The sequence below is a fragment of the Myxine glutinosa genome, chromosome 8 (assembly GCF_964187855.1).
Source record: "Myxine glutinosa chromosome 8, kmMyxGlut1.1, whole genome shotgun sequence".
Taxonomy (NCBI): domain Eukaryota; kingdom Metazoa; phylum Chordata; class Myxini; order Myxiniformes; family Myxinidae; genus Myxine; species Myxine glutinosa.
Window position 1 is genome coordinate 139,143,836 of NC_136268.1, and position 12,143 is coordinate 139,155,978.

At 43.5% G+C, this 12,143-nt stretch overlaps 1 protein-coding gene across 4 annotated transcripts in view; it reads right to left on the reverse strand.

Moving 5' to 3' along the window:
* The window catches only part of G3BP2 (G3BP stress granule assembly factor 2), a 120,325-nt gene continuing 108,182 nt past the window's right edge, over positions 1–12,143 (reverse strand). For 2 of the 4 annotated variants that reach the window (XR_013624401.1, XR_013624400.1), the window contains 2 exons: positions 2,301–2,643; positions 1–1,255 (listed from right to left, as the gene is read on the reverse strand). Coding sequence is in view for 2 of the 4 variants with exons in the window: in XM_068125279.2 (XP_067981380.1) it covers positions 2,389–2,643 (255 nt within the window). In the remaining 2 variants the exon portion in view is untranslated. Of the gene's footprint in view, positions 2,644–12,143 lie in introns of all 4 variants that reach the window. The other 2 variants (XM_068125279.2, XM_068125280.2) reach the window with 1 other exon arrangement.

Sequence of the window (12,143 nt, forward strand, 5' to 3'; positions counted from 1 at the left end):
TACAGAACAAGCCAGTTTATTCACGAGACCAACAAATGGCTGGATGCAATAATGAACACCCGCTTCAGTGCACAGAAAGAAAGAAGCACCCCATAACCATCATTATGTACAGCGGACAATACCATGCCCTACCCTCACAAACCTCAATGCAGGCAGGCTGTTCTACGACCACAACTGTTCCCATCCCATCCAACCTCTCCCCACTGCTAACCACTCCCCCCAACCACCCCTCCCAAAAGGTTAAAGTTTATAAATCCCAACTTTTCCTGGGGGACAACTCAGAGAAAGGTGCAACTAAAGTCTCCAAAGCTGTAAGAAAATTAAATTAGCTGCAAGGTAGTTTTCGATATTAGCGCATTTCTACCAAACAAAAAGGTTAAATAAAGTACATGGAGATGGATTTACATCTGCTGTGTTACAATATGTGAGGTATATCTGAACAGGCATGTTACGTTCAGCATGTTGGCGATGCTTGCTGCGTGCACTGCTTAAAGAACAGTGTGATGAGTCTCAGGTCATTCGCTGTGAAAAAAAAAAAAAAAAATGAACAAAAAGGGGGAAAATGGGGGTGGGGAGGAGGACCGCCGTCACAATGCTGTACACCCATATTATATTCGACCTACTGAAACTTGGATTGCTACTAAACCATACATAGAATAGGAGTAGGAACACAAGGAAATAATCTGTTGGTAAAAGAGTGGGACACACCCCAGGCTGGTAAAACAGAGGCAGCAATGCTGATGACAAAATTGTGGTCAAGCAAGTCACAATGCTGAGCACAGCATGAAACGAGCACCCCCCAACTTACAAACCACTATGCAGCAGCATCATCACATCACGTCTAACAACTATTGTTACTTACAATGTCCCCATAATCATAAATGAGACAAATAAAATAGGATAAAAACAAAGCAAAGTCTGCAATTAACTTTCTTCAATCACTGGTGTTTTCACACAATATGACATTAATAGGCCCCAATTCTCAATTTCGAGCAACTCTTGCTCTCTTAACTCATCCCTTGCTTTTCAGTCTATTGTGGTAATTGTTAGAGCCCACAATGACACTACATTTTCGCAATCCCACTGCAAGCTGTCATTGCATAGGCCAACTTATTATGCCAGAATATCGGAGCCAAACTACGGAGAGAAAAAAACAGTCAGCTGGGACCGAGGGCACCAGAGGAAGTCGATTCCATCTGTGGTTATAGCTACCAGTAATAATAATAATAAAATGAAACAATGACATGGGTGGGGGGTGGGGGGGGGGGCAAAATGGAGAGCACAGAGCAGGTTCCTGCGGTCAAATAAATATTCGGTGTACATAAATCAAAAGAACTAGCAAGAGTAGAGCGTTGCACGTGCATGCACGACGAGCGGCACGCTCAATTTTACCCCCCTGGTCGAGAAGCAGACTGAAGCGAAGCCCAAACGGAAATCATCCCAAATAATTGGGGGATGAGTGGGAGGAAGATAATCCTTTTCAGAGCAACCAATGAAATGCAAACAGTCAGATTAGGGGAAGAACAATCACAGGAAAATATACCATGACACCTCTAATCTTGTGAGTCACAACACTGTGCAATACACATGAGCCATGGCACATAAAGGCTGCTCCACGATCCAAAGTCGTGGTTGTAGGGAAGAAAGATCGACGACAAGTGTCTACCAAATCAATATTTGTCCAGTCAGATGAGCCACGGAACACCGAACGAGAACTTGGTGGATGGATGGTAAATAAAGCAAGTAAAAACTGGATCCCTCTGGTCAGGAAAACTGATAATGAAGCACAGATAAGGTCCGAACCATCGAGCAGAAACTCCTGGCGACAGAACGGCATTCTGGGGGAAACAACTTGCGAGGCAGCACGAGACCATCTCCAACAAAAAAAAGGAAAATGAAAAATTCTAATATATCAGCATAATGATGACTGGCTGATGGTTGCAGGCTCATGCTTGAGGACAGTTTCTGAAAGCGAAGATATTTTCGTTTTTTTGAGAGGATAAAGGGCAACGAATCAAGGAAGAAAAAAAATGAAACGTTTGCCGATTAAAAACAGACTGCAACCCACCTCCAAGAGAGATTTAGTCACATGGGATTACCAAAGCTAAAGAACAACCAATAAGCATGACTTTCTCCGAATGACATGAACATGACACAGCAGTTCAGACTTCAGCAAACCCAAAAATAAGAAACAGTAGCTACAACAAAACCCATGCAACAAAGATGTTGACAAAAGACAAGATAATTCAGAAGAAGAAAGAAAAGATTTCCACCCCCCTCCCCACCCCCCAAGCCTCCATGTGGTTCACAAGCGTGCAATTTAACTCTGGTCAACGTGGTCAGGTCGGGGAGGATCAAGCACTTGGGCATCACGAGTACCGGCCAGACCTAGCGGCGCTGGCCAAAACGCGCTTCGGGTGGCCCTCCACGACCTCCACCTCTGCTGAAAAATGTCCCACGTTGCGGCGGGGCACCCCAGCTGTCCCGAGCTCCAGGCCCACCCCTGCCTCCGCCAAAGCCACCTCGTTCTGCACGTCGAGCGTCCCGCCACTCATCCCCGAGGGGGCGACGCTCCCCCTCACGTATTGGTCGAGACTTCTTCTCCTCCACATTCAGACGAACATCTCCACGGAGCATCACTGGCTGTAGAACGGAACATTGGAATAAATTTCAATGTCAGATGCAAAATTTAACGAGAACGGCACTCGTAGAGCACATAGCCTCGTTTCACACGTTCATGCTAAGCAAAAATACCATCGTTAACTGAACGTGCCACTATTATGGCTCGCTGCTATTATGGCATATGCAGTACCTTCAGAAAGTATTCACACCCCTTGGCTTTTTGACGAAGTCGCCTGAGGCATTATGTTCAAAGATTGTCCCTCCATAAAATGCATGTTGTTGTTGTTGTTGTATTGTCCGTCCGTCCGTGATAGGTTTTCGCTCCCGTGATAACTTGAGAACGGCTAAAGGGATCTCAGTCAAACTTAGTGCAGGTATGTATAATGAGATAAAGATGAACTGATTAGATTTTGGGGTCAGAGGTTAAAGGTTAAAGTGTGTAATAGGTCTATAACTTGGGAATGGCTGAAGTGATCTAATTCAAACTTGGTACAGGTATGTATAATGTTGTAAAGATCAAGTGATTAGATGTTGGGGTCAAAGGTCAAAGTCTGTAATAGGTCTATAACTTGAGAATGGCTGAAGTGATCTCATTCAAATTTGGTACAGGTATGTATAATGATGTAGAGATTAACTGATTCGATTTCGGGTTCAAGAGGTCAAAGGTTAAAGGTCAAAGTCTGAAATAGGTCTATAACTTAAGAATGGCTAAAAGGATCTAATTCAAACATGGTACAAATATGTATAATGATGGAAATATTAATTGATCATATTTTGGGGTCCAGTGGTCAAAGGTCAGAGGTCATGTCAGGTAAAAATGTCATAACTTGAGAACAGCTGAATGGATGTAAATAAAAACTTGGTACAGGTAGGTATAATGATGTAAACATGAACTGATTAAATTTTGGGGTCAAGAGGTCAAAGGTCAGAGGTTGTGTCAGGTAAAAATGTGATAACTTGAGAACAGCTGAATGGATTTAAAGTAAACTTGGTACAAGTATTATAATGGTGTAATAATGTGGGCGGAGGCATATCAGTCGACGTCGTGGTGTCGAAGTGTCGTAGTTACATTATTGAATGTGCCGATATAATAGACAGTTTGAAAAAGGTCATATTGCATTGATGAAATTTTTACCTCCACCACCTGTTTTCACTGACCCCTGTCTGTCTGTTTCTCTGTCTGTGAGCAGAATTTCTCAAAATGTTGTGGACAGATTTGGACGAAACTTGGTAGACAGGTTGTGCGTGTGACAAGGAAGAATTGATTCAATTTTGGTGTAGAGCTGAATCCCAGAATTTTTTTCATTTACAAGTGATTCGTCATTATTGAAAGATGGGGCCAAAACCGATACATAGCATATTTCAAAACATTGTGGATGAGTTATGACAAAACTAAGTGGATGAGTTATGACAAAGCTAGGTGGATGAGTTATTGACAAAGCTAGGTGGATGAGTTATTGACAAAGCTAGGTGGATGAGTTATGACAAAGCTAGGTGGATGAGTTATGACAAAGCTTGGTGGATGAGTTATGACAAAGCTAGGTGGATGAATTATGACAAAGCTAGGTGGATGAGTTGGTTAGGTGCTGAGAACAAGCCGATTCGATTTTGGTTAAGGTCGTCCGGATCCAGTTCCGGCCCATCAGTGGGATACAAAACCAAAACTGTTCAGCCTGGCAGAGGTATGCGCTCCACCAAGTGCCGTTCTCGTTTCACGATCGTTGAGCCATTCAAACAATCTGTATTTATCACAGACAACACACTTTACGATTCTCTAAAAGCCAGCTTTTACTGAGGTTTCTGGGCATGTGTGCTGTGCATTCTGGCGCAGAATACGACATTTAAAAAGTACCATATTGGTTTGATTCCCGAAAGACAATCGAGCTTCAAACACAAAGCTTTGTTTAGTACGATTGAAGTCGTCCAGAAGCAGTCCCAAATATCAACCTTATACACCACAACATTTAACCTTAAACTCCATTTAAACAGTGGTGACTCCATTTACATCTCCCTTTCTGACAACAGGGACCAGCTTCTATCCACTTATCCCAACCCTCTCTTCCCCATATGTGGCAACTTCAACTGTCATCATGCCAGCTGGCTGGGTGTGGGTACCTCTCTCACCAGCCATGGCACCTCAGCAAAGGACTTCTGCGACTCACTGGGACTGACACAATCTGTCAATTTCCCGACCCAGATCTCAATCAATGGAGTATCTTCTCTTCTAGACTTGGTTATGACAAACTTCCCTGCAAATGTTTGCTGCTCTTCTGCTCCAATCGGTTCTTCTGATCATTTGCTTGTTAAAGTGGACATCTCTCTGGCCATTCTCAGACAGCCTCCTCAGCGTCGACGAGTCTGGCATTTCACTCAGGCTGACTGGCATGGTCTTCAAGCAGCCATCAATCATCTGGACTGGTCTCCAATCTCTACTGCCTCTGACATCAACTCTTCCTGGGAATTCTTCCAAAGTAATCTGCTCTCTCTCATGCACACATTTATCCCATCTCGTCTTCAGTTGTCATACCCTTCCTCCCGTCCTAGGTACAATGAAGCTTGTGGTGAGGCAGTTGCCCTGAAACAACTTGCCGTTGCCTCTTGGAAGGCTAATCCAACTGAAGGCAATCTCAGTTCCTTTCACAAAGCTCAGAACAAGTGTGTGTCTACCCTCAGGGGAGCCAGGAAGCAATATTTCTCCACTCTCAAGACTAAACTCTCAAACCTGTCTCCCTCCTCCAAATCCTGGTGGCGCCTGGTCAAATCTTTTTCTGGTGATTGTTCCCCTTCCATCCCCTCCCTTACCTCAAACGACTACACAGCTGACACCGCACGTGAAAAAGCCGAATGCCTCAACTCTGTGTTTGCCTCAAAATCTTGTGTCCCGAACCCATCTCTCTCTGTACCCACCTGACCCAGTCGAACCCAGCTGCTCCTGTACTCTGTGCCTTTCTCTCCTGACAAGGTGGAGAAGTTTTTGTCAAACCTCGACTCTGATTCTGCAACTGGACCAGACGGCATCAGCGCACGGGTCCTAAAATCATGCTCTGCCTCACCCTCTCTCCTGTCTCTTCACCCTCTCTTTTGCTCAAGGTCATCTGCCATCTGCTTGGAAATCAGCCAACATTACCACTTTACACAAAAAGGTGCAAAAACAGATCCTTGCAACTACAGACCAATCAGCCTGCTCCCAATAATCAGCAAGGTCATGGAATCCATCATTGCTTCTGACATCAAATCCTTCCTCTTCTCCAATGGCTTGATCTCGGATCATCAATTTGGATTCAGACCAGGTCATTCTACTCTGGACATGCTGCTTCTGCTGTCTCAACAATGGATGGAGGTCCTCAATCCCAAACAGGTAATCAGAGCTGTCTCCCATGACATATCACGTGCCTTCGCTACGGTCTAGCACCCCTGTGATGAAAATGTATCCAAGTTGCGACCCAGGCGCCATTACCGCGTCTCTGCACTACGTGGCTATTATAAGAACTTAGCCCCGAATCGCGAAGCGCAGTCCTGAGACATTTATCAAGCTTTATCCACGTGTATGCTTAGAATGGTAAGGGAACCACTTTTCATGTCGCTTGCTTGCGTGCTTGACTATGATACTCTTATTGCTTATATGCTTGACATATATTGATCCAATGATTGCTAATTCTCTTTCAGATATTGCTGGTGTTCGATTCAGATTAAACTCATCTCCTGAGACCTGTTGTAGATCTGATTATTTTACAACAACCCCGCTCTGCTCACCAAACTCTCCTCCTATGGTATCCATGGAAATATCCACGCATGGCTTGAGGACTTCCTCTCTGGCCGTAGTCAACGTGTGGCCCTGAATGGATCTCCCTCATCTCCCCTTCCTGTTCAGGCTTGAGTTCCCCCATGGCAGTGTTCTGGGCCCTGTGCTTTTTCTGGTCTTCATATATGATTTATCTGACTCTCAGGAAAATCCTCTCTATCTCTTTGCTGATGATTCCACTCTCTGCCGCTACATACCTCATCCCTCAGATCGACAGTCTGCAGCCTCCTCACTCTCTGCAGACCTGGACAAAATCAGACTGGTCAAACAAATGGATATGTCTTTCAATCCTGACAAATCTCACACTCTTACTGTGTCTCTCCGAAAAGACCGACTGGACAACCCTCCCATCTACTTTCTGAACAATCCTCTCCAAGAAGTTCTGTCACTCAAGCTTTTGGGTCTCATTATCTGCCATGATCTTTCCTGAGAAAACCAAATTTCCAAGCTGGCCTCCAAAGCCAGTTGCCGACTGGGCATCCTCCGTCGTGCGAAGTCCTTCCTTGGCACACCTGAGCTCCTCACCACATAGAAGGCTTTCATCCACAGATCAATGGAGTACTGTTCTCCCCTCGGGGCTGGTGCTAGGGCCTCACACTGTTGAAACCAAACCTTTCAGAATCATTGGAATCTCACGCGATGAAGCTAACTCTGAGGGCTTTTCACTCAATCACCGCAGGCAGGTTTGTGGTCTCTCTGTCGTCTTCGGACACCTGTCCGGCCAAGATCCCCCAGCAATGTCTGTGCTCTGTTCCCAAAATATTCCTACAGGTCGCACAAGATCTGTCAGCAACCCTCTTCTGGTGAAATTGCCAAAATCAAGACTCTCTGCTCACCTTGACTCTTTTATTCCTCTTTACTCCCGCCTCTGGAACAAACTCCCTCACTTTCTTCAATCCCACTCCTCCCTCCAGGTCTTTAAAACAGCTGTTCACCACCATCCTTTATCTTCCCCCATAAAAAACCTTGATCTTTTCTACCCCCATTAATTCACCCCAGATCCACTTTTTTGAAATACCGACTTCTTTCCTGGAAATCCGAGCAGTGTCCATGTGTTTTGCTCCTCTCCCACCCCCCCTTCCCATGCCTCCACCCCCCAAGCCCCCTCCCTCCCACTGATCTCCCGATGTCCCAGTTTTCTGCTGTTGTACTTGTGTGCTTCCCTCTCTCTCACCATCTTGTCTCCCGCTCTCATTGTTGTATGTTTTGTGTCTGTTTATTTTTTTTTTGTGATTGATGACAGCTCTTACACGAGCCTCGATGTTGTATACAAAAAAAAAGTTATATTTTGAACATGAATGGGAATACATGTTTGCCGTTTTACCATACCTTGGCTTTGAATTCGCTCCGATCAAACATGTGCAGAGAGAATCGAGATAATATATTTACCGTCTGCCTGCCTGGCAGTCAAACAAAATTTAAAATTATTCCAAACAGGAAACTTACTGTTTTCAAGGATGTCGTAATAGACACGTACAACAGGCACGGATAACGAATGTAATGTGTTAGATAGGGTCATGTAATAGACACTGTGGATAATGGCGGTAAAACTGGGGGGGGGGAAATTTTAATACGACTTTTGCAATATTTATTTTATTACCTGCGCCAGCAAAGGCGGATGGAGGTTATGTTTTTACCCCTGTCTGTTTGTCTGTCTGTCTGTGAATAAGACATCTCAAAAAGTTGTGGACGGATTCGGACAAAATTTGGAAGAGATGTGGCGTATGTGACACGGAGGAAATGATTAGATTTTGGTAAAGATCAGGATTTGGATCCGGCTACTCGAACTTTTCAAGTGATTCTTCGACATTGGAAGATAGGGATAAAACCGATACATAGCACGATATCTCAAAAAGTTATGGACGGATGTGGACAAAACGTGGTTGACCGATTGGGCGTGTGACAAGGACTAATCGATTCGATGTTGGTGAAGATCTGTATACGGATCTGGATAAGATAATTATTTAATTTTTAAGTGATTCTTCACCATTAAGAGATTGGGCAAAAAGCGATTATATAACATGATATTTAAGAAAAGTTTAAGATGACTGATGACTGAACAAGGTGGATGCGTTGGTTAGGTGACAAAAACAAACAAATTAGAATTTGGTGCAGGTCCGAATCCAGATTTGGCCCATCATTGGGATACAAAACTGTTCAGCCTGGCGGAGGTATGCACTCTACCGAGTGCCGTTGTAGTTTAAATTGAAATATACACATGAACACGAAAACACAAATCACCTTCATAATACTTCCAATAATATCTAGTTTTGAGGACTTCCGTTTTTGTTTTTTTGTTTTTTTTGTATACAAGATGGAGGCTTGTGTAAGAGCTAACATTAATCACAAAAAAAAATAAAACTGACATAAAACACATCATAAAGGGAGCGGGAGACAAGATGGGAAGAGAGGGAAGCACACAAGTACAACATTTGATTGAAATAAGTTAGTCTAGTAGGAAGACTAGGTCCCCCTGCACCCCCCGGAGATATACTTCTAATCAGTGTTTCTAGATTGGAAAAAATGTGTAGAAAATGACTAGCTATGGCCCCAAGCTGAAAAAATGTCCCACATACCATTTTTATGCAAATTACTGCTGCCATTATCAAAAAAACGATTTTTGACATATCTCAGCCAATATTGCAGATAATTGAAAAATGAAGGTGTCTAGACCCATGTTTTGAAGGGCATAGATCATGATAGAACTATTCATAACATGATTACATGTGTCTATGGTATACTAGTATGCATATTAATGCTGTAATTACAAAATAATCAGTTTTACAAATGATAAGGATACGTTAATACTGCAGATAACTTAACATGGTACATAAGGGGTCTAAACCCAGGTATTTTCAAGGTTAAATGTCAACAAGATGCTCCTGAGTCTTGCATAGGGGCGGGACATTGGCAGTAACATTGGTACCACTCAACTTTTCTTCCCACCATTGACTTTGTATTGCGAGAGATTTTCACTTGCTTATTTAAAGGTTTCTCACCCAGCCCACGTAAAATCTACCAACTCCTGCTGTTAACTCCCAAACATATTTTTTTATGTTATCCAATCACAGTGCAGAAATGACAGACTAGAGATCCAAATTAGTGCTGCTATAGCTGCCATTTTACATTTCCATCCATGTAACATGCGCGCTCGCGCGCTCGTATCAATTGGTAATGTCGCGCGCTCGTATCAATTGGTAACGTTGATGTTATTGAATACCTCAGTTGAAAGTTCAGTCTTCCATTCCATCTGTGTGTTGTTCTTGGTATTCATCCTCCAATCTAGCCAGGTAAGATGCTAACTATAATGTTACTCACACTCTTGACTTCAGTTTCTGCATGAAATCATAAACAGGCAGAATAACAGCTGAGCCAGCTAGCACCATGTTAGCTAACGTTAAAGCTAGCCTCATCTATGTACAGTATGTTCCTAATGTCGGTGTAACTTAAACTTTTGTTAATGCCAAACATGAGACATATCTGTTGACTTCTGTATATGAATTGAACCAGAAAGAGGCACGACAGCTGAGCTAGCTACAGTAACTTAGCACAATGTTTCATTGGCCTAGATAGCTAACGTTAGTGTGGAAGAATTTAGATGTTTTAGCTATTAGCACTTTTGATGCCACTAAACATGGTTTAGTCAGCTAAAAAGTACCCTAGTGTAGAACATGACTCAGAACCTCTGTTACCTCACTGAAAACTCAGAGCCTCCTTTCACAGGCACTTTTAACATCATTCGTGATTTCTTATTTGTCATTTAACAGTGATGGTAGACATCGACAGCAAGCATGCCCAAAAGAAAACGGAGTGTAGAACCTGCAGCCCAAAGCTCTCCTCCTACATGCATCCTTCATGTACCATCCATGTCTGATCATGGGGATTTCACGCCCCTCCGTAAAATTAAAGGATCTGCTTCAGAAAAACTGCAACTGCTTCAAAAGATCCGGGATAGACGTCTCAACCAACCGCATGACTCCCCATGTCGTATGCAATCAGTATGTGATCAGATCCCGGCAACTCTTCCTGATGACCTAGAAAGAGTAGGATATCACAGCAAGTGTTATAAGCACTTTGTCCGCCACTTTCATCGTCTGGGAGATGATACAGAACCAGGGCCATCAACCTCATCATGGCATCACTCTCCTCGTAAACCAGGAGGTTCTGCTGAACCCATCTTCCCGCCAGAGTGTATATTTTGTGAGAAAGTTGAGACCAAAGATGCTCATCGCAATACTGAGAGGCCTACAACCTTCCCATCCTTTAAAAACAAAGAAAATGCATGGGAGCAAATCGAAACACGGGCTGAGAAAATGGGTCTCTATCGACTCCATCGAAAGGTGAAAAACAAAGACCTCTTTGCATGTGAGGCCAAACACCATCCGTCATGTTTTAAAGCTTTCCGCACAGCATTCTACAACTATGAGCGTGCGATTCACAGAGCCGAAGCACCAAAGGAGCAGGCTTGCATGTCAGCCGCCCATGAAAAGGCATTCAACTCAGTACTGGAACACATTCAAACCCAGGTCATCCAGCAGAATAAAGTTCTACAGCTTTCTTCCTTGCGCTTGCTCTATGTCGAGGAACTGAAACTGAATGGATATGAGAACTCAAATTATCGGTCAGAGAAACTACTGAAACGCCTACAGAATGACCCAATCAAGGAGCATATCCACTTCACGAAGGTTGATCATGACAAATGTGATGTCATTTCTTTCTGGCTTGTGCACAGCTCAAACATAACAGTTTCCAATGCTCTCGCACGAGCATTCACACTCGGAAGCACAAACAAGAACCAAAATGTTGCCCTCCAACTTCGCCAGGGTATTCTACAGGCTTTCAGAGAGTGTAAAGACCAACCATGGCCACCAACAGCTGAAGACATGGAGCTCAATCCTGAAGACATCCTACCTCCAGACCTTGTCCGCTTTCTCAGCGTGCTAATGACTGGCAAGGAGGGCATCGAGACAGAAAAGGTGAAGCGTCTGGTCTTCTCCATTGGACAAGATCTGTGCCGTGCAGTGTCAGATGGAAAATGGAAGTTACCAAAGCACATTCTCCTCTGTGTGACTGTAAGGCACCTGCCCTGAAGCCGCACATCCAGCGTGTGAACCACCGCGTAGCATTGTACAAAAGAGCCGATCAACCTATCATCGAAAAGCCAAAACCTTATGAGGAGCAAGGATGGATAAGGACTGATGAAGGACTGTTGAAACCAATGTGGTCCAGTGGTCCCATCCTACCAACCTCACTGGTGGATCTTCTGAACACAGGAGAGCACGAAGAGGAGGAGGAAGAGGAAGGAGAAGAAGAGTTTGACTCTGACGATTTCGATGAAAATGATGATGACTGACTCAGTGTAGAATCACTAATGCTAATGATGTTTATCTAAAACAAGCAAGAGAAGAGTGGTCACATTGAGTGCTAGGACTATTTTGACAGTTGTAATATTTAGAAAAATAAAACTTTGTGTTAACGTCTGTGTAGACGGACCTTAATATGAGTCTATTATTTCGTAAAACTGTGATTATTTTGTAAATAAAGCACTAATTAGCATACTAGTATACCATAGACACATGTAATCATGTTATGAATAGTTCTATCATGATCTATGCCCTTCAAAACATGGGTCTAGACACCTTCATTTTTCAATTATCTGCAATATTGGCTGAGATATGTCAAAAATCGTTTTTTTGATAATGGCAGCAGTAATTTGCAT